At 40.9% G+C, this 24,060-nt stretch overlaps 1 protein-coding gene across 1 annotated transcript; it reads left to right on the top strand.

Moving 5' to 3' along the window:
* Positions 1–1,652: 1,652 nt before the first annotated feature.
* DAD1 (defender against cell death 1) lies at positions 1,653–23,109 on the top strand. The gene is made up of 3 exons (XM_004755376.3): positions 1,653–1,951; positions 12,470–12,644; positions 22,869–23,109. The coding sequence occupies exons 1-2, from the start codon at positions 1,741–1,743 to the stop codon at positions 12,598–12,600; spliced, it is 342 nt and encodes a 113-aa protein (XP_004755433.1). The 5' UTR covers positions 1,653–1,740; the 3' UTR covers positions 12,601–12,644; positions 22,869–23,109.
* Positions 23,110–24,060: the final 951 nt, after the last annotated feature.

The raw sequence follows: 24,060 nt of genomic DNA, 5'->3' as shown, positions 1-24,060 counted from the left end.
CCACAGGTTATTCACTTCCCCCTCCTTTCCTTCTCAGCAACATAAGAGAGTTTAGGCTGAACTTAATTTCATATAGCAGCACAAATCTCTGTGGGTGTGACTATGAATCTGTTTTTCAGATAGATTCTAAAGCTTTTTGAGGACGTGATTTATTTCTCTTCTTTCTAGGCCCTAAGCAAAGTTTTGCTCACCACTGCTAATCAGTACATTTGTTGACGTTGATGTAGTTTCTACTTTAACAAATAAAAAGTGAAAATGAGGGGCGCCTGGGTGGCTCAGTGGGTTAAACCCTCTGCCTTCCGTTAGGGTCATGATCTCGGGGTCCTGGGATCTAGCCCCACGTGGGGCTCTCTGCTCAGCAGGGAGTCTGCTTCCCTTTCTCTCTCTCTGCCTGCCTCTCTGCCTACTTGTGATCTCTCTCTGTCAAATAAATAAAATCTTCAAAAAAAAAAAAAAGTGAAAATGAAGGACCTTTGTCTTTACTTGCTGCTTTAGGAATTTTGACTGAGTACCTAGGATAGCTCAAAGTTGTTAATAAGCTTAAAAAGCACATGGTTACATGGGACATGCAACTAAAAGATGAGAGAAGTAGGGCTGGAAGGTCAGATTAATGTGAAACTAAAAGGGCAGCGAAAGCCAGAAATTAAAGTGGATCTTATTTTTTTTTAAGTTAAAACTTTAAATATAAAGAGGTAATTCCATTTGTTTAAAACACAAAACCATAAACCTTCACTTTTCTCTGCAAAATGAGTTGAATGGAGTAGAGTGTGAACCAGGAAATGCTCTTACGGGCCTTCCAGCACTGATATCCCGGAATATTACACCTTGTTCAAGATGCCAGCTTGTTGAGTACAAGGTTGCTAAATTTGATCATTTACTGTATGCATGTTAATCGACTTATGCATGTTTTCTTTCAGTGCCCACCTCCAACACCGGGCCTTTCAAGAACGAATCTGACTCCCTGGACGGTACCCACAATTGGGCACAACGTCCTGAGGAGGCGCCCTATAAATGCTAAATTAATGAATCCCTGTGGATTCTACCGCGCTTATTCGTTAGCTCTCCCAAGGCTAGATCCCGAGTCCAATTCAGGGCCAGGCAGAGATCAAGATTCCTCCCTCCATCCATTCCACACTTCCCTCCCCCCATAACCAAGTCTAAATTGGTGACTGCATGGTGATTAGCAGAGGTTGTTCTCCCTGCGGGAGAACTTAACTTGCTCTAATGATCTGGGACAGGTATCTGACCCTAACAAAGCCAGGGCTGCGTAAGTCCTCAACCCGGAGAGAGCCAGGAATTGCCTCACAGCAGATCCCAAACAGTTAATCTTTGAAGACGTGGGTGGACCAAAGAAGGCCGGAACCCTTGGTTAGCCACGCAGTCCGTTGTAAAACCTGTCCCCCTCTTCCTCCTACAGTATCTTGTTGCTAGAGCAACCGTGGGCGTCACCAACCTGACCGCGGAAGTAGGACAAAAAGAGTACACGTCTTCAGCCCTGGGACAGATCCATAGCGCAGGCGCTTTAATTTTCTCTGGCCGCAGCGTTCTTCCGTAGAAGTACTCTGCGTCTGCGCATTAGTTGTTTCGCGCCTTGGCCCGCGTGTACGCCTGCGCAAAGAGGCAAATCGGGGAGGGTGGAGCTGGGTTATAGCGGTGCGCAGGCGCCAAGACTACATCCGGCGTGGTCGTCGTTGGGACGGGAGTTCGGGGATCGAGGGCCGAAGAACTGAGTGTGTAGTCATGTCGGCGTCGGTAGTGTCGGTCATCTCGCGGTTCTTAGAAGAGTACTTGAGCTCCACTCCTCAGCGTCTGAAGTTGCTTGACGCGTACCTCCTGTACATACTGCTGACCGGAGCGCTGCAGTTCGGTTATTGTCTCCTCGTGGGGACCTTCCCCTTCAACTCTTTTCTCTCGGGCTTCATCTCTTGTGTGGGGAGCTTCATCCTAGCGGGTAATGATTCTATACGTAATCGCAGTAACAGTGTTTACTTTGGCGCGCTGATTTTGTTCCCACAGCACCCTCCTTTATATCAGATCGCCGTCATGTGAAGTTATGAGAGGAGCCTGCCCTGCCCTCTTTTGTGATCGGGGAAACTGAGGCTCAGAAAGGTTGCCACAAGCCCAGTGTCAAACAGCCGGAATTCTGGAGAAACCCTCTTTATGTTGCTGTTCAACTTGGTGATCCACTTCACTTCATATTGGTCCAGGAAAACTCCCTTTTCACTTAGCCTTAACATAACCTTTAAAGTTGGTAGACCTTTAAAATGGAAAACCCAACTCTGAAGCATCTCTCTCACCTCAGCCTCATCACTGCTAACCGCTAGTGAAACGATTCTGTGAACAGCGTAAGAAATACATAGGTGGTTTGCTTGTTGACTCACCTTTTTTGTTTTTTTTAAAGATTTTATTTATTTGACAGAGAGACAGCGAGAGAGGGAATATAAGCAAGGGGAATAGGAGAGGGAGAAGCAGGCTTCCTGCCGAGCAGAGAGCCAGATGAGGGGCAGGGTCCCAGGACTCTGGGATCTTGACCTGAGCCGAAGGCAGATGCTTAATTGACTGAGCCACCCCAACATCCCTCCTACTTTGTGTGTATGTGTATGAAGCTTTTATTCTGTGCTGAACTCAATATTTATTCACAGAACTCTATTTTAGCAGTATTATTCTGAATCCCAGCATTTGATACCTTGTAGACTGCCATATTTAATAAGAGCTGACTGTCCCATAAATTTTTTTTTTTAAAGATTTTATTTATTTATTTGACACAGGAATCACAAGTAGACGGAGAGGCAGCCAGAGAGAGAGAGAGAGATAGGGAAGCAGGCTCCCTGCTGAGCAGAGAGCCCGACGCGGGACTCGATCCCAGGACCCTGAGATCATGACCTGAGCCGAAGGCAGCGGCTTAACCCACTGAGCCATCTAGGCACCCCATTTTTTTTTTTTTTAAAGATTTTATTTGACAGAGAAACAGCAAGAGAGGAAACACAAGCAGGGGGAGTGGGAGAGGGAGAAGCAGATTTCCTGCTGAGTAGGGAGCCTGATGCAGGACTCCATTCTAGGACTCTGGGATCATGACCTGAGCTGAAGGCAGTTGCTTAACCACTGAGCCACGCAGGAACCCCTGTCCCATAAATTTTTTTGCCAAAATCTGACCTTTCTGGCCCAGTGGGAACTCAAGTGAATGCTAAGTTCAGGCTTGGCCTGTGAGAGATAGCCAGTCCACTTTATAGGTGGCCACCAGATGGGCCTTTCTGGTCACTGGTATTGCCTTCCCTCTGACTTTGAGAACAAGCATAACTCATTTTTCTTCCAGTGTGATTGTTATAAGTCAGACCATCAATTGTATTTTGAGTCTTAATACAAGGTACTAGCTTTGGGGGGTGCATCAGATTTGTGTTTTTTGTCTTCAGTGAGTTTATAGTCTAGTTGGGGGCACAGACAAAATACAGCCTTAGAATTATTCATTTATAGTGGTTCTTTGTCTGTAGAGCTATAGGATGCTTTTTACATAAATACTAGTTCAGACTCATACCAAAGGTACTCTGCCTTCACTCTCAGAACTTAAAATAAGCCTAAGGACTTAATAATTTGTGCACTAGCCTGTTAATTGGATATTTCATTATGATCTTTGAGTTTTGTCCTAGATGACCAAGACCTGGTTCTCTGTGGCAGCATTGTGGATATCAGGAATTCAAATGTTACTATGGTCGTATACACCAGATAGATACACTACCCTTTTTGCTCCAGATTCCTGACCTCCTATCCCACTCCCCATGACTCCCCCTGCCCAGACTGTTTGAGACTAAGAATTTTATTGTTCAAACTGGAGAAGGAATTTTGAGAACCTCTAGTGACTTTTGTTTGACGATTTTGTCTTCCACGTCTGCAAGGTTAGGAATGGGTGGGGCCTAAGTTGATTGAAAAGAATGTTTCTTACTGAAGTCACCCTGGCTTTATAAGCCTTTTAAGGTTAAGAATGCCTTCTCAGGGGCGCCTGGGTGGCTCAGTGGGTTAAGCCGCTGCCTTTGGCTTGGGTCATGATCTCAGGGTCCTGGGATCGAGTCCCGCATGGGGCTCTCTGCTCAGCAGGGAGCCTGCTTTTCTCTCTCTCTCTGCCTGCCTCTCCATCTACTTGTGATCTCTGTAAAAAAAAAAAAAAGCCTTCTCAGGGCTACAAAAGAGAGTGTGATTTACTGAAGAGTGGGTGTGGACTACAGTTGTAAATTATTAGTGTGATGAAGCCAGAAGATTTTTTTTAACAAATAATTTTTTTTTAAAGATTTTATTTTATTTGACAGACAGAGATCACAAGTAGATAGAGAGGCAGACAGAGAGAGGGGAAGCAGGCTCCCCGTGAGCAGAGTCCTAATGTGGGGCTCGATCCCAGGACCCTGAGATCATCACCCGAGCCAAAGGCAGAGGCCCAACCCACTGAGCCACCCAGGCACCCCCAAATAATTTTTTTCTTATGCCAAGTCTTGTTTTTGAGGCTGTTGTAGCTAAAAATGAGTTGGCAGACTCCTTTCCCTCCTCCCCAGTGGGAAAGTCCTAGCTTGTCTTTGAAGACAATGTCTAAAAGGGCACAGTAATAGTGGAGTCAGTAAGGGGGATTGGGATTTCCAAAGCTGTTAGATAACAGGTTAGGCCAGAGAAATGAAAGTTGCTTCAGGAAAGGAAGTATTTATGACAATTCATAGTTAACCATCAAAGGGTATCATTTGCATTTCTTTTGACAGCATTGCCCTTACTAGGTCCTAACTCTTGTGCCATTTGTTAGCTCAGACGCTCAACAGGGAATGTGTTAATGGGAAATTTTGAAATTTGGAGTTTATTTGTTGTGATTATTGGGAAGGGAAGCCTTGTACTTGTTTATGGTGCTGGGTTTCTCATTTTCTGGTGGTTTGTGTCCTGTTGGAAGAGAAGGGAGGAGGCCTGTTGAGCTGGAGAATGGGAATTGTAGGAGATAAGGATGGTTTAGATAGTGCTGGATGCTAGAGCTTTGACAGGGCCAGGCCAAGGATTTTATTTTGTAGGTAATAGGGAAGCATCTAAGGAGTTTAAAAAATTTTTTAAATCTAATTAATTAGTTAATTTTTTTTTAAAGATTTTATTTATTTATTTGACAGAGAGAAATTACAAGTACACTGAGAGGCAGGCAGAGAGAGAGAGAAGGAAGCAGGCTCCCTGCTGAGCAGAGAGCCCAACGCGGGACTCGATCCCAGGACTCTGAGATCATGACCTGAGCCGAAGGCAGCGGCTTAACCCACTGAGCCACCCAGGCGCCCCAATTAGTTAATTTTTAAAGACTTCATTTATTTATTTGACAGAGATCACAAATAGGTAGAGATGCAGGCAGACGCTGAGCGGAGAGCCTGCTGTAGGACTTGATCCCAGGACCCGAAGATCATGACCTGAGCCAAAGGCAGAAGCTTAACCCACTGAGCCACCCAGGCGCCCTTAATTTTATTTATTTTTAAAAATTTATTAATTTTTAAAGTTTATTTATTTTTAAAGTTTATTTTTAAAAGCAAACTCTGTACCCAACATGGGGCTTGAACTCACAATCCTGAGACCAAAAGTTACATGCTTTTCTGACTGAGCCAGCCAGGCGTCTTCCCCTCCCAAGCCCGCCCCTGCCAACTTTTTTTTTTTTTTCTTTTTTTAATTTGAGTAAGGGAGAGATTTAGAATTGGTGTTAGCCTACACTAGATGAATTGGAGGGAAAAGTTATTTAGTTTGGTTTCCTAATTTCTTTTTGGCAGTCTTTTTTCTTACATTCCTTCTGCATGTGTTAATTAAGCATATGCTCTTTGAAAATTGATCAGTGTATTTTTAACCCATATAGAATGCAATAACACTTTTAAAAAGCCTGGTGTTATTTGGTCTCAGTGGAAATGATCTATTTTCTTCTATTCCCTTATGGCTGGGAGACTTACCATGATTTTAAGAAGGAGCCAGAGATAGAAAATTGCCATTGAGAAATCTTTTTTTTTTTTTTTTTTTGTGGATCAACAGTGAAAAGTATAGTAAGCTTTAAGAGACAAATTTCAGATTTCCTTAGCAGCAGACTGTTTATCTTATGGTTAGATATCTCTAGCTGAGGACATCTGTCCCTTTGGTAGAGTAACATTCCCGTGTTGGCAGCCCTTCTAGTTTCCTTTTTTACCTAAGTGAAATCCCTCTTTCTGCTCATTCAGAGTGCTATTTAGGAGAGACAAGTGGAAAACACGAAGACTGTTTTTTAAATAAGTCTTTGATCTGGAAATCAGTTAAGTCATTTTTACAACTTCGTCTATTTTATTTTCTATAAGAAACAATTCTGGATTTTTATTTTTATTTTTTATTTTTTTAAAGATTTTATTCATTTACTTGACAGAGAGACATCACAAGTAGGCAGAGAGGCTGGCAGAGAGAGAGGGGGAAGCAGGCTCCCTGCCTAATAGAGAGCCTGATGTGGGGCTCTATCCCAGAACCTTGGGATCACAACCTGAGCTGAAGGCAGAGGCTTGACCCACTGAGCCATCCAGGTGCCCCTAATTCTGGATTTTTAAAAAATTAATTTATATTTTTGAGAGAGAGAGAGCATGTGCGCTTGAGAGGAGGAGCGGGGCAGAGGGAGGGGGCGAGAGAGAGAATCTCATTGACCAGGGAGCCAGATGTGGGACTGGATTTTACCACCCTGAAATCAAGACTGGAGCTGAAATCAAGAGTTGGGTGCTTAACCGACCTAGGCATCCAAGCTTTTTGGATTTAAAAAGAAACAACAACAACAACAAAAAAGTTTTGTTTCTTCCAAATTACAAATCCGAAAGCAGTTTGAATTTGAAAGGCAAGGACGCCTAATCCAGAGTGTTTTTCTCTCATCGGAGCTTTTGGGCCATGTGGACTGGGGGTCCAGCATTTCTTTGGACGTTATTTGTCGGATTTATGGGCCCTAATATCTATCATAACTGCTATCCAAGAGATTGGAAGTTTGCTAACCTTGTGCCTGAGAGTCCTGTTTATAAATCTTTCATTTATAAATCTTCCATAGCTGTTGCTCGCTTTCCATCCTCAGTGTCTCAGGCTCTCACGACCTCTTGTTGAGACCACTATAATCTTCATTCCTCCCCCAGGCTTGATTTGACTTGCAAATCTGCTCATGCCTCTCCCTGTGGAAATACAGTCTTGTGGTTCCCAGTGAAAAATTAAAAATCTTTTTTGTGACACCAGGCTCTTATCTCCAGCTTCACCTCTTACCTCTGCTTCCTCTATATTTTATACCCCTGCTTTATTGAGTTAACTTGGTATTCTCTGAAGATACTGTGATGTCTTAAGCTATTTTTACCTTGGCTTGACTGCCTGGGAAATTCCTTCACTTCTTAGACAACTCAGCTCAAGTGCTGCTTCCTTTTGGAACCCTTCCCTGACTCTTCCAGCAGATCTGGGTCGTCTTTTTTTCCTATATGTTTTACCTGTCGGGGGCAAAAGAGGGCGGAAGAGAGGGAGGTGTGGCACGTTGATACTGCGATGTATTTGTTTTTGTGTCTATCTGTCTTCTGGAAGGTGAGCCCTTTGAGGATAGGGGCTGTCTTTTCATCTCTGCATTGTTAACTGCTTAACACTGTAAAAATTAAATTGTGAGTGCATCTATAATAAGTAAATGAATACTAAGCAATTATGTGCCAGATTCTCTGCCAAGGTACTGAGGATGAGCTGTGAGACATACAGACATGGTCTTTGCCATTCCAGAGTTTGTAATCTAGTGGAAGATAACAGATAATTGGCTATAGTGCTCTGATGGAGAAGTATTGGTGAAAAGAGGAATACAAATGGACACTCAGCTTTGCCCAGTGGTCCTATAATAATTCTCTAATATCTTAGCTTTTCCAAAATATGCATCATAAGTTCTTTTGACTTTTCCATATGTCCTCTCTCCCTTTGTTCTCAGTTGATAATCTTGTTTTACCTTTTTATTTTTTTAATTTTAATTTTTAATTTCTTACTAAAAAGGTAGACAGGAATCCTTTCATCTTCCCAGTGAGAAGTCATATAGCAGCTCATTTGCACCTGTACCTCTACTCTTTTACTTCCCCTGATAATGGTTGATGTGTCCCTTTTCTGTCCAATGCCAACGCCTTCACTTGAGTAGAAGAACCAATGTTCTCTTGCTTCCTCAGGGACTCAACCTCTGCGATCATCTTTCCATTCTGCATTATTAATATCTCTCTGCTGGATCATGCCCATGGTACAAGCATGCTACGATATTGCCAAAATAAAAAGTGTTTATTTGGTCTTAGATGCCCATCCAGCTGCCATTCTGTTTCTTTCCAGTCCTCAGAGAATACCATGAAAGAATAGTCTAGTTGCTCTTTCTGCTTTCTCACTTTCCATTCATTCCTCACCCCATTCTTGTGGTGGTCTGTTGTCACCACTCTGGCTCAACTACACTTACCATTTTGACAAACCTAATGGCCATCTTCCTCCCCTTGCTTGAATGCCCAGCAGCATTTAGCATTTAATATTGTTGGCTGTTGTCTTCTGTGTGGACTTTCTTCTTGAGGCTTTTATAGCACTCCTGGTTGTTCCTTCTCCCCGCATTGGTTTTTCCTTCCTACTCTTTGTGCTGGGTGCTTTGCACTCTGAGGATATGGAGCTAGACCTCCTCTGGTCTCTAATTTTTTTTTTTTTCCGTAGGTGAATTTAAATAATGTCTATATAACTGTAATTTACTACATTTACATTTTTAGTTCTGACCCATTCTCTGTATTCCAAATTAGTAAATCCAGTTGCCCACTTGACATCTTCACTTGATGTCTGATACATAAAACTCCAAATTGAATCTTTCTGCCCAGCCATCTGCCTCTTCATCAGTCAGTACGCTGGTTGAAGCATTGATCCCTTATTTCTGTTATTTCCTATGTCACATCCATTTCATCAGCAAGCCCTGTCTTCTCCAAAATATAGTCTGTATCTCTTCACTTCTGTTTGTTTTTACTACCATTACATGACTCTTCAGCTCCTAAGTGGTTCCTATGCTCCTTTAACTCCATAAACCATTCTCTGGTGCAATTCTAGCAACCTTAACAATTATAATTCAAATTATTTTACTCATCTGTTCAAAACTCTGAAATGCTCAGGTGCCTGGGTGGCTCAGTGGGTTTAAGCCTCTGCCTTTGGCTCAGGTCATGATCCCAGGATCCTGGGATCGCATTCTGCATCAGGCTCTCTGCCCAGTAGGGAGCCTGCTTCCCTTTCTCTCTTCTGCCTGCCTCTCTGCCTACTTGTGAATCTCTCTCTGTCAAATAAACAAGTAAAATCTTAAAAAAAAAAAACCCACAAAAAACAAAACTCTGAAATGCTCTATTGCACTTAGACTACTTCTAGACTCTTTCCTGAAGCTTACACAACCCCACAGGATTTGGCCGTTGTCTCCCTCTTGCTCTTGATCGCTATAGTCTAGTTAGTCTGACCTATACCTAGAATATGTCAGGATTATTCTTGCTACCTGGAATGCTCTGGCCCCAGATCTTTGCATGGTTGTCTCCTATCTTTCAGATTTTGGTCTTAAGTAACATCTCTTAGATCTTCTGTGACTACCAGATAAAAATAGCTTCCCGGTCACTCTCTTATTACCTTCTTTTATTTTCTTCACAGCACTTATTACTAAGTGATACTTCCCTTGTTTAGTGCTTACTTACTTGTTTTTCTCTACTACAGTGTGAGATTCTTGGGAGCCAGACTCTTGTTATTGTGCCATGTTCCCAGTACCTGGGATGATGCATGGCACATACTAGATGCTCAGTAAATATTATGCTGGATGAATGAACATTTAAGGAGATAGATTAAATTAGGATGTTTAAATGAAGCAAGCTACCTTAGGAGATAGTAAATTTCCATCTTTGGAAGTGTTTAGGGAGATAATGAAGGATCATTTGTGGAGGAGCTTTTTGAACAGATGTTCTTGGCCATTTTTGTATCCCAGTGTGTCTGAGGAATAAGACACCCTTGTCAGTAACACAGGTTCTGGAAGGTTTGTAATTCTCCACCTGGGGATGCTTGTCAGATTCGGGAAGTGGTGAGTGTACTTTGGAAAACTTCCCGGGTGATCATGCAGCCTCCCCCAGAATGCTCACCCCCCACCTCCTCTTGGGCATTATTTATCAAAATGGGTGTTGGTCTTTATAACTCGAAGGTCTTTTCCATCTCCATTGGTCTCTTAATGTTGTCATTAAAATAAGCTGGGTGACTGTGACCACGGTAACCGTACACCTCAGTTCATTACCTTATTCACCCTCATGGGGAGCTTCTCTTTTGTTCCGTTAAAATTCCTGAAACACTACTCTATCCCTAATCTCCATCTCAGTAGCCACTGTTAATAGTTTGGTATCTCATTCTCCAAATTTTTCCTAGGTTCCAACTAAAAGAAATGAGAAAATAATGATACCTATTTTTTTCTTAAGAGAAATATGGAATGGAATAATTTTTTTAAAAAAGATTTTATTTATTTATTTGACAGAGATCACAAGTAGGCAGAGAGGCAGGCAGAGAGAGAGGGGGAAGCAGGCTCCCTGCCAAGCAGAGAACCCGACCCAGGACTTGATCCCAGGACCCTGGGATCGTGACCTGAGCAGAAGACAGAGGATTCAACCCACTGAGCCACCCAGGTGCCCCAGAATGGAATAATTTTTTTAAAAAGATTTTATTTATGCATTTGATACAGACACAGCAAGAGAGAGGGAAGGAACACAACCAGGGAGAGTGGGAGAGGAAGAAGCAGGCTTCCTACCCAGCAGGGAGCTTCATAAGCAGGGCTCCATCCCAGGACCCTGGGATCATGACCTGAGCTGAAGGCAGATGCTTAATGACTGATTCACCCAGGTGCCCCTGGAATGGAATGATTTTTTTGTCTTTTTTTTTTTTTTTTTTAACTTAATATATCTTGGATATCTTTGCTGTAGAGAATTTCTTTTTTTTTTTTTTTTGAATAATTGCATGGGATTTCATTGCATGTCTAGTGTAATTTATTGAAATAATTCTCTTAGTGACATTTGGACTGTTTTTACTTTTTTTTTTTTCAACTTTATGAACATGCTGTTAGAAATTCTTTGTTCTGTAAGATAAATTCCTTATTCAAAAAGTAAAAACATTTTAAATATTAATGCATATTGCCAGTTCTCCCAAGTGGATGAACCAGTGTGTACTCTCCACGGCAGGATTTTAATTGGTTGCCCTTGCTTCAGTCAATGTCCTTCATTATTTTGAAGGGTCCAGGTGCTTGAAAAGATCAGTGGTGTTTCCACAGTGTTTACATGCTTAAGCATAATGAAAACTGTTGCCGTGGTGATGGCCTCTGGAGAGCTGGTCTGGTAGTTTTCTGATCTTTGGGTTAGATCTCAGTTCATTTTCTTTCTTGGTTGGTGATGGAGCGGATGCTAGCCTGAAGCAAATTTGGGTTTTCTTAAGTGGCATAATTATTTAACACAGGCATAAAGACATTTTGGGGAATTGTATTCCTGGAGCTTGCTTTTCGTCTCAAATGGTGACCATGGCTAGTGAATTTATCAGGTTGGCATCTTCAAGGATGTAGAATGAGGCAGGAGAGAGTTCTCGGTCAAGTTTATATAGTTTAGGTCTCTTGCATTTTTTGGGAGGAGCAACTGCTAGAACTTTAAGATCAAACCTTATATTTATGAGGTCCTCATAGATAAGCAATCTTATATTTATACTGTGTGCTATCCAATATTATACACATTTTATTAGAAAGTAATCCACGGTTTTACAACATTGTGTCATTTAGCCCAGCCCCTTTGTAACTTCCTCACCTGCATCCCAATTGAGGTATAATTAGAAACTGAAATCGGGAGATAAGATAGTTCTGAAGATATTTTGGTTATATCTATCTTTTCTGAGTAAGCTTTTGGTTTTTAGCCTGAGAAGTCATACTTTTTTTCTTTAACAAGAGCATAAAAACATTAAGTGTACAATCATGAATTCCTAAATTTACCCATCTAGCCAGCACACAGAGCAAGCTACAGGTTGTTCCTAGCACCTAGAGGCCTCCTCCTTGCACTTTCACAGTCATTCCTCCTCCTCTGAAAGATAAAAACCACTATCCTGGTCTGTGTTACTATAGATTGGTTGGCCTCGCATTAAGCTTTATATAAATGGAATCATACAGCGTGTCTTTTTTTGTGTCTGAATTGTGTTACTTAACATTGTATTTGTGGAATGCATCCATATTTTGAAGTTCTTTTTTACTGCTGTATAGTATTTTATCGTGTGCATATGCCATAATTATACCCCATTTACTGTTCAGAGACATTTAGAGTGTTTTTAGTTTGGGGCTCTCATGGGAATCGTTCCTTTGGATGCACTTACGTATCATTACTATTAGAATTATTGAAACATAGGGTAGGGGTGTGTTCATTAGCAGTATATGTGTTTTATATTTCTAGATAATCATTTTCATGTTTTGCTTCTTGTGCAGTTTGCCTCAGGATACAGATCAACCCACAGAACAAGGCAGATTTCCAAGGCATCTCCCCAGAGCGAGCCTTTGCTGATTTTCTCTTTGCCAGTACCATCCTGCACCTTGTTGTAATGAACTTCGTTGGCTGAATTATTCCCATTTACTTAATTGGGGAGTAGGAGACTAGAAGAATGTAAGTACTGATCATATCCCTTGCCCCATAATGTTGATTTTAGGAATAGAAATTGAGTGTGGCTGGTTTTGATTATGGTTACCAAGGTTCCCATATTGCTGATAAGACACTTGCAGAATTTTCTGTCAGAATGCAAAGTATGCATAATATCATCATGATTCATCAGTGCTGCCTCTTTTGGTCATTGCCTTCCCTTCTCACTGTTTTGCAAATCATTAAGATAACAGAAAATAAGTTTGCCTGTAGCTAATACATTAATTTCTACATCAATGACTCCATGAAAACAACTAAGATCTTGGAAGAGACGTAAACTGTAGGTTCTTCCTGGAGATTTGCTCCATATTTTTTTCTGATTTTGATTTCAGATAACTTAAATTGTGGGGCCGTTGTCCACCCTCGTAACTAGTCTAGTGCTTATACCTTATATGGTGCATATGCTATCCAGTACATGCTGAATGAATGACTGTGGCCATTTACTAATAATGTGTGTACTAAAGTGGAAATAGATGGGGAATTTGGGTTGGCCTGGGAGAAGACTTTAAAATCTACAATGAGATGTCATTTGGTTCATTTGTCATTTTCCTTTTATTCACAGTAGAGTTCCTTTTTTTTTTTTTCTAAATAAACTCCTACGTAGAATCTCAGTCTATAAAACAAGCAGTGGAGCTGGAGTTGTTCTCATTGACATAGCTGAGAAGCCCTCTGTGCTTGGCCTCTCTTTCAGGGGTGATATGCCCTTCGCTTTATCCCTCCCTTCCAAGCAGAATCCTAAATCTCTAAGAAGTATGTGAGTATTTTCCAAGCTGTATGTTGACCTTATTATTTTGCATATGAGAAAACAGAGGCCTTCTGTGGCCAGCAAAGTGGTTGCAAAGTAGTGCCTTAGACAGTGGTGCTCTTGGCTTAGTGCTCTTCTAGTAGCCCACCTAGCTTACTGATGATGAATGTGCTCTTTTCTGTGCCTTTCCACTACAAAATTTAGTGTTGTTGCTGTTGGGTGGCAGATAAAGAAAGAGCTTTAGGAAATGTTATCTTTTTGGGGGGAAGAATTTCTTTCTTCTTTCTGTCACTACTTAGAAATCTGTCATTTTTAGGGGCACCTGGGTGGCTCAGTGGGTTAAAGCCTCTGCCTTCGGCTTAGGTCATGATCCCAGGGTCCTGGGATTGAGCCCCGCATCCGGCCTCTCCGCTCAGCGGGGAGCCTGCTTCTCTCTCTCTCTCTCTGCCTGCCTCTGTGCCTGCTTGTGAGCTCTGTCAAATAAATAAATAAAATCTTAAAAAAAAAAAAAGAATTCTTTCATTTTTTGTACTAGTTAGTAATATAACACGTGAATTAGCAACCATTTACAAAGTGTATGCAGTAACATGACAAGGACTCTACATCAGTTTTGGCATGAATGAATCTGTTAACTGGTATTACGTTACATGAGTTCTTTCTATTATTGATAATCGCCTCAAAAACAGTTCTGTTAATTCAGGTAAGGTTTCATTTTTGGTAGTGGCAAGTTAACAGAAATGGTTTATTTCAGTGAAAAAGTTTGAGAAGTACTTCTTTCTACTATTCTTTATTTAAAAAAAAAAATTATTTGACTAAGAGGGAGAGTACAAGCAGGTGGAGTGGCAGAAGGAGAGGGAGAAGCAGGCTCCCCACTGTACAAGGAACCGGATATGGGGCTTGATCCCAGGACCCAGGGATCATGACCTGAGCCAAAGGCAGATACTTAACCACCTGAGCCACACAGGTGTCCCTCTTTCTACCATTCTAATAAAATTTAGCTCTTTGGACACCTGATCAGGACTTGAGTTGTCCCCCGTCCCTCCCCTTACCACCCCTTCTATGTGCCATTCAGTGCCTTGTTACCAGGATAGTAGGAGAGAAGGCCTATGAACACACCAGTTAAAATTCGGCATAGTTAAAGCCACAACAGAGTGCTGTGGGAGTCTGAACACAGTGCTGTGGGAGTCCAGAAAAGAGAGCTATGTGCTCTTTGGGAGCGGAAGCAGCAGACAAGGTGTCTGAGAATGATAACTCCTTGAGCAAAGCTAGAAAACCAAATCAACATTGACCTTACATTTGACAAACCTCATGAGTCACTTTTGGGCTCTCTGATAGTAACCTTGCTGGAAAGGTCCTAAGGTCTAACTGCCTTACTTTAGATTACTAAAATTATTTTTTCTAGATGAGTCATGTGTGTTTAGGAAGGGAACAGAACAAACAATTCAAGGATGTTCTCTAGGCTCAGGGAGATACCAAAGCATGGAAAATGATTTCCTAGGACTGTCATGATTGGAGGAGGACTTTGCTGCAGAGAGCTCAGTATTTCAAAATTATGACAAAAACAGAGACAAAAAAGCAGGCTCAGCAGGAACTGCGTACTGCAGACCATATTAACAACTTACAGCCACCTGTTACACTGGGAATTACGGGCCCAAGGTACAGCAAAATCCTCCAGTGCCAGATTACAGTGTTAAATCATTCTTTAGAGCATGTGCTCATTGAAAAATCCTTCTCTCTGGGACACTGCCCAAAAGGTTTTTCACTGAGATCTTTCATTTGACATAGGTTACATTGTCCTGCTTTTAATTCTTAAACATAACATCTTTTTGCCCTTCTTATGTGCTTCTAACCCAGCTATGTGTGTAGTGTGCCAAAACACTTTTAAAATAATTTCCAAGTGAGTTGTCAATATTTATACCAACTTAGAAGGTAGAACAAAACAGATTGAACATTCTCCATACTTGCCAAGTACATTGAAGGTTGGGTATAAAAAGAATAAACATCTGTAATGTACTGCTCTTGCATGAATTGGGGGATGACATTTAAAACCAGCGGCCATTCTGAAAAAGGCAGATCAAAAGAAAATGGCATTGAGTTGAAAAGATAAATTTATTCAAGGAGAAGCAAATAAATTAACTGAGAGCTCACCATGGGTCAGACTTTAAATGCTTATTGTTCTGTGTCTTTATTTTCAAAATAACCTCATGAGGATAGGTTTGCTCATTCCATTCATAGATAAGAAATTCTGATAATCCAGTCTGACTTCAAAAAAATTTTTTATACCCCATTTTTGCTCATTTGTTTACTTCAAAGTATTTGAAAATTTCAGTATTAAAGAAATGTTTAAAAAGTTATCATTCTCTCATAATTATTCTTTATTGTTCTTGTTATGATAGTTTAAAAAACACAGAAAAGTACAGAGAATAATGTAACCAACCACTACGGGGAATTAAGATTTTGAGTAGATTAGGGTACCTGGGTGGCTCAGTTGGTTAAGCTCAGGGTGGGATCAAGCCCTGTGTCTGGCTACCTGCTCAGCGGAAGTCTGCTTCTCCTTCTCCCTTTGCCTCTCCCCTCCCTGCTTGTGCTTGCACTTTCTCTCTCTCTCTCCGCTAAATAAATGAAATCTTAAAAAAAAAAAAAGTGTTTTGAACAGATTAGACATTGTAGATTCAGCTCAAGTTCCCTTTGAGTCCTTCTCTAGTCCTTGTTCCTTCCTTCTGCTGTAAGACCTGAGCTTCATGACAGTTTCTTTCACCCAGACCTGATGTAAAACCTAGGTCTGTTAACATAGCCTTTTCCAACCTTCAGCCTTTGTGGTCTCCTGAAAACACATCCTGCTGTAAAAGAGCTGCTCAGTTGGCAGCACTGGTTTATATAGGTGGCTATCCCAAGGGCCAAGAGTAAATTCACGAGATAGGGTGTGTGTGTGTGTGTGTGTGTGTGTGTGTGTGTACTTTTATTTTTTAAATGAGACTTACTTTGAGATCCCTTTATTTTAAGCAATCTCCACACTCAGCATGGAGCTTGAACTCATGACCCTGGGATCGGAGTTGTATGTTCTGCCGAGTGAGCCAGCCAGGTGCCCTTCCCATGATATTTTTTAGATTATCATAAAAATGGAAATGCAGAAGTAAGAAATGCTCCTCATGCGCTTTAGAGTTGCCGATCAGTGTCTGGTACTTAGGTGGCTGTGTATCTGTTTTGAATGAATGTATGACACAGAAATTCAGTAGATTTGAATATATTAACATTTACATAGTATCTAAATATTTCCTGTTGTTTCTTCATGTCTCTTTGTGAAGTTCTTTTCAAAGATTGTCAGCTTATGTAAGGGGTTCTGAAGGGAATTGAGGAGAAGAGGGACATAACTACATAGTGTCAAAGTTTGGGAAGGAAAATTCCTGATGACATACATGGCCCCTGGATTTGAGGAAAAGTGAACCAGGCACAAAGGGACAAGCTGAGCTTGGGAATATGCTCAGTGCTCAGCCTGGAGGGAGTTTTGTTTGCCAAATGTTCAAATGCTCATGTTAAAATCTTGTTAGTGTTGCTTTGTTTTTATAATGGAGGCCATTCTCCCACAGATCTTTAAAAATTCATAGTATTTAATCCTGGCTGGAACAAGGGGACTGACAGGGCTAGGCAGAACAGAACTCTGACAAACAGGGTGATTTACAAACAATTGCTGTTGACTTTTTGAATTTTTTTATCAGTAAAGTACAGTAGTCCCCTCTTATCTGTGGGGATATATTCCAAACCCTCAGTGGATGCCTGAAGCCACCAGTAGTCCTGAACCCTACATACACTAGTGTTTTTCCTATATATATATATATACCTGTAGTAAAGTTCAGTTTATCAGTTAGGCACAGTAAGAGATTAACAACAGTAACTACTAAGAAAATAGAACGATTATAATATTATACTGTAATTAAAGTTTTGTGAATGTGTTCTCAGAATATCTTACCGTCCTGTGTTCACCCATCTTGTGATGATGTGGGATGATAGAATGCCTATGTGATGAGATAAAGTAAGGGAATGATGTAGGCATTGTGACCTAGTGCTAGACTACTATTGACCTGACAGGTCAGAAGGTGGGTCATCTGCTTCTCCTGTGATTGATTGCAGTGACTATGAATATGGGGGTACTATTGTGTGGTGGCCTAGAAAATTACCTGTGGAAGGGAATCTAAATATTATTATTTAGGCTCTACTGCCACCTAGTGGGGTTGTAATTTCATTTGCCGAGAATGTACTACAAAGCAAAAGAAAAGTTGAGTTGTGGGGGGAACCACCAAACTAGATTTGTGATAAAATCTAGTTTCTTTCTAGTCACCTGAGGGCAGCAGAGGTCCAAGTGGGCTTAGATGCTGGTTGGGGGTTGCTTTATATTCTCACCAGAGGTGGGCAGTGTGGAGTTAGGCATAAAAGGTCATTCAACCTGAAAGTGGCCTACGGATTTTGTTACGACCTCAAGTGCGTGGAGACCCACTGCTTTTCCCTTTAATTTCTTTTCTTATCTTGTCAGTTCAGGAGTTCCCTTTTTGGTTCATTCTAGATCTTATTTGCTCCCAACATGACCTCCACTAGTAATAATCTTTAGTTTTTTATTTGTGGGGAACTGTTCAGTTTTTATTCCACTTTATCTTTGACATTTCATCTTATGTTGAACTAGTTCTAGCCACCAAATAAGTTCCCAAAAAGGGAACTATTTTAAATTTGAGGAATGTTTTTTGAGCTAAGCACATGGTATGATCTTTTTTTCACTACCCCCTTTTTCTCCAATCGGAGAGGGAGATGAATTCTTTAAGCCATTATTCTTAAAACCCTGAGTCTGCTTATTTTATTTACTAAAAAAGCCACTAATTAATGACTAATTAGTGATTGAGCTCTATTTTGTATTTGGTCTGTTTAAAGCTACCCATTAAAAAATATATCAAGTATTGTTATGAAGTACATTGCTACCCTAATTCCTTGTGTTATTTCTCCATCATTGCTGCTCACATGATTCCTTCTCCATGTCATCCTTGCTCCCAAGTTGTATAGGACTTCTTCTGGGGCCCACTGTGTACACCTTTAATGCTGCACTTAACAATAGTTAATGAAATTGTTCATCTGCTTTCCTGTCTCTCCCACTGAACCCTTGAATTCTCTGTAGGCTTAGCACAGGGCTAACAGTCACTGTGCATGTTTGTTGAATGAGTGTATGAATAAATAATTTCAGCCCTAAGAAAATGCTATGAAATAGCTAAGTCATTAGTTACATGGATGCTAACGCATGGAAAATGCTGTGGAAGAAAGGAGCCAAGGAAAAAATTCGTATGAAGGGCTGTAGGGTGGGGTGCAAGTATGAGACTAGAAGTTGGAAGACTTGCATTGTAGATTTTGCTCTGTTAACTAGTTGATTGGACACATAAGCTTGTTTTTGAGGCCTAGTTTCCCTGTCTGCACAATGAGGGAATTGGCCTAGATGCCCATCAGTCTCTTAAAGCTGCTACATCCCGTGATTATTAGAATTCGTGATAGTTCTCTCATTGTATTTGAGACGATTCGTGCCATTTGTGTGGATCCTCAGTCGAGCTTTTCTTTTTTTCTTTTTTTTCATGAGTTGTTGCTTTTTATCTGTATTACCAGATTTCCATCATCCATTCACAGGGGGTGGGAAGTTAATGTGGCCATATGTAACAAAATGCACAATGTTTGTGTAAGATCTTTTACAAAATTAGATTAACATTTATAAAATGTTTTATAGTTATCACATTACTAGGCTTATGGGACTCACACTCCCAGAATGTTAACTCATGTGATCCTCATTGCCCACCCTGTGAGGGAGGTAGTTGAATAGTAGTAGTCTCATTTTACACATAGGTAATTAAACCTTGGTGAAGGGGGTACCTGGGTGATGCAGTTGGTTAAGTGTTAGCTCTTGGTTTCGGCTCAGCTCCTGATCTCAGGGCTGTGGGATTGAGCCCCGCATTGGGTTCTGCACTGTGGAGTAGGTTTCTCTCTCCCTCTCCTGCCCTTCCCTGCCTTACTAGCATCTCTCTCTAAAATAAATCTTTAAAAAAAATAATGAATCTTAAAAAAAAAAAAAATCTCACCCAGCATTCCAACATGAGGAAGCTACCCATCAAAATATACTCATTCCAACATGAGGCTCAAACTCATGACCCCAAGATCAAGAATCCCATGCTTCATTGACTGAGCCAGCCAGGCTTCCAACCCTGGTGAAATTTTTATTAACTTGTCTAGGCTCTGGAGCTAGTAAGTGACCGAGTGGGAACTTGATAACAGACATTTTGATTCTGAACATTTATATTCCTTCTCCTCTATTATGTTCAGAGACTTGGATGATGAATATCTACGTCTTGTTAAAAGGTTTTCATTAAAAATATTAAACTGAAATTTTTTCAATGGGAGAAACTTAGGAGAGATGATAAGAAAAGATGAAGGTAGGCTATTTAAAATGTTTCTGTGGGGCACCTGACTGGCTCAGTTGGAAGAGCGTGCAGCTCTTGATCTCGGGTTCATGAGTTTGAGTCCCAGATTGGGCATAGAGATTACATATATATGTAAGTTAAAATAAATGTCTGCAAAGTCAGTCATCTTGGGGTCAGAAGACATGCAAGAGAATGCAGCTCAGGAGACCTGACCTTATCTAGAGAGGATGACATAGGCTCAGTGCTTGCTAGTAGAAGTTGGCAGTGTGGAAGTGTTATAAGTCTGCTCTATCCAGTACGGTAATCACTAGTCATGTAGTTTTGTTTGTTTTGCTTTTTTAAAGGTTTTATTTTTAAGTAATCTCTACATTCAGCATGGGGCTTGAATTTACAGCTCTGAGATGAAGTTAATGCTCAAAAAAAAAAAAAAAAAAAAGTCGAATATTCTACCACCTGAAGCACTGAATTTTTAATTTTACTTAATTTTAACTAAATTTGAATAGCCACGTATGGCTGGTGGCTTCAGTCATAGACAGCACAGCTCTTGACAGATCTGTTAACCTACCAGGTTATCACTTCCTCATCTATAAAATGAGAGGCTCACAGCAGCTCATGTGCAAAAAGCTCCTGCCATCTTTTGAAACCCATGATCTGTGCCTTCTGAAATTATGATTCAGATTGAGTTCGGAACCTAGAATTTCTGCAGAATGGTCTTGATTCACATTTTCTCTAATTTCATTGTTAATTGGGTGACCAGATATCCAGGATGAAATTGATTTGAAGGAAAATCAGTATTTGAGTGTATCTGCTTAGTACTGGTGTCTGAATAGAGACACTGCTAGAGAAGAATGTAGATTCCAAATAGAAATGACCCTGTCTTTTATATCTATACAGAGAATAATTGTTTTTAACTTTGCTTTGTGCTTGGTTTTCTTTTAAGATGATTAGAACAGATTGCTCAGATGGCATGGTCTTTTCTGCATGGGTGAAATAGACTGAAGGAGTCATGTGAACTTTTCTCAGTAGGTGTCTCCCACTTTGCATGTCTCGGTCTCATGGGAAGCAATTTTATTAGTTTCCTAAAACCTTTATCCCCTGGTTTGCAGTGGAAGCATTCTTCTGAGCTGTTGCATAGTCCAGTTTTGTTGAGTTAACATTTCAAAGAAACCTAGATCCTCTGTTTTTAGAATACTATCTGGTAAATGTAGTTTTGTCTTAAAAGAAGGGAGCACATCTTTGTTGAATAGAATTTTCTGAAAACCACTATCAAAGAGTCTTAATCCCATGAGTCATTTTGCCTTCTAAATCGACCAGCCCCAGTATGTGAGATTTATTTAACTGTTTTAATACTGAGAAGCTCAAAACTTGACTTTTTTACTAAACGAGGATTTCTTTTATAATTCTTTGTTAAGGCTTCTCACTGAAATGGCCTTGTGTGTCTGCTCTCACCTTGGCTATTAGAACTGAAGCACTCATAGTACATAGTCTGTAGCCAGGGAGTTTGCTTTAAGAAATCTGATGGAGTGGGATGCCTGGCTAGCTGAATCCATGGAGTATGCAATTTTTGATCTCTGGGTTGTGAGTTCGAGCCCCATGTTAGCTATAGAGATTACTTAATTAAAAAAAACAGAGTCTTTAAAAAAAAGAAATTTGATGGAGTATAAGTAGGTGAGTTTTAATAGGTCTGTTTGTTCTTGGTTGGCACCGTGAACGCTTTCCTTTCCTTGTTTTTTGTTCTTTCTTTTTCTTATAATTCTGATGTAGGAATGTTTTACAATTCCGTACCATTTCTGTGAGTACTGTTGTTAGTAAAATAAAAGCACTCTGGCTAGAAGTCTAATAAGATCTTTCCTTTAAGCTCCGTTGCTAGAATCTGCAGATCACCAGAACTAGTAGGCAAAATACAGTGATGCCCTCTTACCTGCCAGGGTAGCCCAGCACTTCTGAAAGGATGTGTTTTCCAAGCTTTTTTTCAAATCATGACACCCAAAGAAGATTGCAGTCTTTTAATGGCAAATGGCAGGAAAAATGGCTGCTGATGGCTGGAAATATTGGCGCCCCTAAGACTATGGAGTCACTTTCTGGCCGCACCCGTATTGTAGTGCACTAGGCCAGCAGCACTCCTGGAGGGACTAGAAAGGAAGCCTGGGTTTGCTGGGAGAGTGCTCTGTCTCACTAGGCACAGATCGCAATCTCGTGTGGCCTGCAGCAATGTGGCTGCTTCCCTTGGAGTTATCCTCCACCTTCTTCTTGCCAAAAATAACCTTATCTTGCAATGAAAATGAAATTATTTCTTCTATTTTGGTCCTTTGTTAAATTCAAGATAGGGAATTTTTCTTTACTTTTTCCTTCCCTGATTTCTTCCTTTTACCCCCTACTTTCCAACTGAAATTTAGTTCTTTGTATGCTTTCTCGATCCAGAAAAGCCTTTGAGGCTAAGTTGCAGCTCCTCTCACCTCTATGAGTTTGGGAGCTAGAGAGGTCAGAGTGACTTAGAGATCATGCACTTTATTAATTGCAGAGCTGGAGTTAGAACCCATACCTGCAACTCCTAATAAGTTTTACCTTGATGTGCCTGGGATTCAGATTGGAACATTCATTTTTATTTATTTATTTATTTATTTGACACGGGGGGCGGAGGGGACACAAGCAGGAGGAGTGGGAGAGGGAGGCTTCCCACTGAGTAAGCAGCCTGATGTGGGGCACTATCCCAGAACCCTAGGATCATGACCCAAGCTGAAGGCAGACACCTAACAACTGAGCCACCCAGGCGCCCCTGGAACATTCATTTTTATGGATACCATTATAAAATGTTCGGTGAAAAATATTTGCTTTATTTTGGTTGTTCTAGCCTGACTTCACTACTGTCTAGAACTTGGGAACCCCATGATTGTCTTTGTGGGTTCAGAATTTAGATTGAAGGATTTAGGACCTTGTCTTGTAGTATTGTAGGACATTTCTAAAAACCTTGAATGCCTCTCTTACCTTTCTGCTTCTTTCTTTTAGGTTCACTTTTTGATTTCCCCTGGATGAGAGCTTTTGAGATGACAACTTGGACATGTGGGTGTTCTTCAGATTTATACTGACCTGCCGACTCTGATTGGGACTGTAGGTGGCGAGCCCAGAGTATTTCCCTTGCTTCTGTGTTAGAGCAGCTTCGTAATGAGCATTTATTAACATGACCTCTGCTTCTCATTAAATGTAACCTTTTTGGCTTCCAAATTAAAAAAACTCCATGCCACTCCTTCCTGTGCCTCTGGCTCTCTCTCTCTCTTTTTTGGTTTTTGTTTTTATTCTTTATTGGTATTAAAATCCTTCTTTCCCTTCAGTCCTCTGCAAAGCTCTTTAGGAGTTGATCACTTGCAACTGTGAATCTACTTCCATGTTTTCATTAAGTATGTCTGAATTTAATGACGAAAGGCAGGGCTGACAACCCTGGGAAATGACAGTCCTTTGTCTTTTCCCTGAGGCTGGTAATCCTTTACTAATCCTTCACTTGTTACAGGTGGTTTTATGCGTGTGACACAATGCATTTCTAGAACTGCATCATTAAGCACTTTGTTAGGAATTGAACTAGGCTGGTGCTTCCACATTTACATCTGTTTCAACTTGCTTTGGTGGTGAGAAGTGAAATATGTGATATGCAGTGTCAGCAAGTGCAAAAGTGAGACTTGTGTATCTGTTTGTTGATAGGACACAGTCCTCTCCAAACCACTTGCACAAATATTCTCTTATTTTGTTAATGCAACTGTCTCTGGGGGTCTAATCCTCATTAGATATGCGAAGGAATTGAAGATGAGGTTTGTCACTTGGTGAAGATCAGAAGTCCCAACACAGTTTGTGTAGAGCAACAGAGCTGCTGGCTGAAGTCAAGGCATATTTATATGTATCATGCTAGCAACCCTGTTTCCATCTTGGGTGCTATATATAGGACCTAAGTTATGCTGAGAATTCCCCTATTTAAATTTAGCTGACTACTGAGATGATGAGTTATGCTCTAGAGGTTCTCCAGCTTGGCTGCCCATTAAAATCGCTTGGGGAACTTAAACGTGAGATCTCAATGCCCAGGTCATAATCCCAGACCGATTAAATGAAGGTCTTTGAGGGGGACATCCATACTTTGTACTTGAGGGGGACATCCATACTTTGTACAGCTACCCAGCTGATTCTCACGTGCAGCCGGACTGGAGGAGCCCTG

Source organism: Mustela putorius, unplaced genomic scaffold, assembly GCF_011764305.1.
Source record: "Mustela putorius furo isolate JIRA1106 unplaced genomic scaffold, ASM1176430v1.1 tig00003898_pilon_pilon_pilon, whole genome shotgun sequence".
In the NCBI taxonomy this organism is placed as follows: domain Eukaryota; kingdom Metazoa; phylum Chordata; class Mammalia; order Carnivora; family Mustelidae; genus Mustela; species Mustela putorius.
Note: the sequence above shows the minus strand (reverse complement) of the source record. Positions and strands in the feature narration are given on the sequence as shown.

What these genes read in the sequence shown, in the direction of transcription:
- DAD1 (XM_004755376.3), top strand. Translation starts at nt 1,741, where the DNA reads ATGTCGGCGTCGGTAGTGTCGGTCATCTCGCGGTTCTTAGAAGAGTAC. An exon ending in GGGGAGCTTCATCCTAGCGG is followed by an intron (nt 1,952 to 12,469) that starts GTAATGATTCTA and finishes CTTCTTGTGCAG; the next exon opens with TTTGCCTCAGGATACAGATC.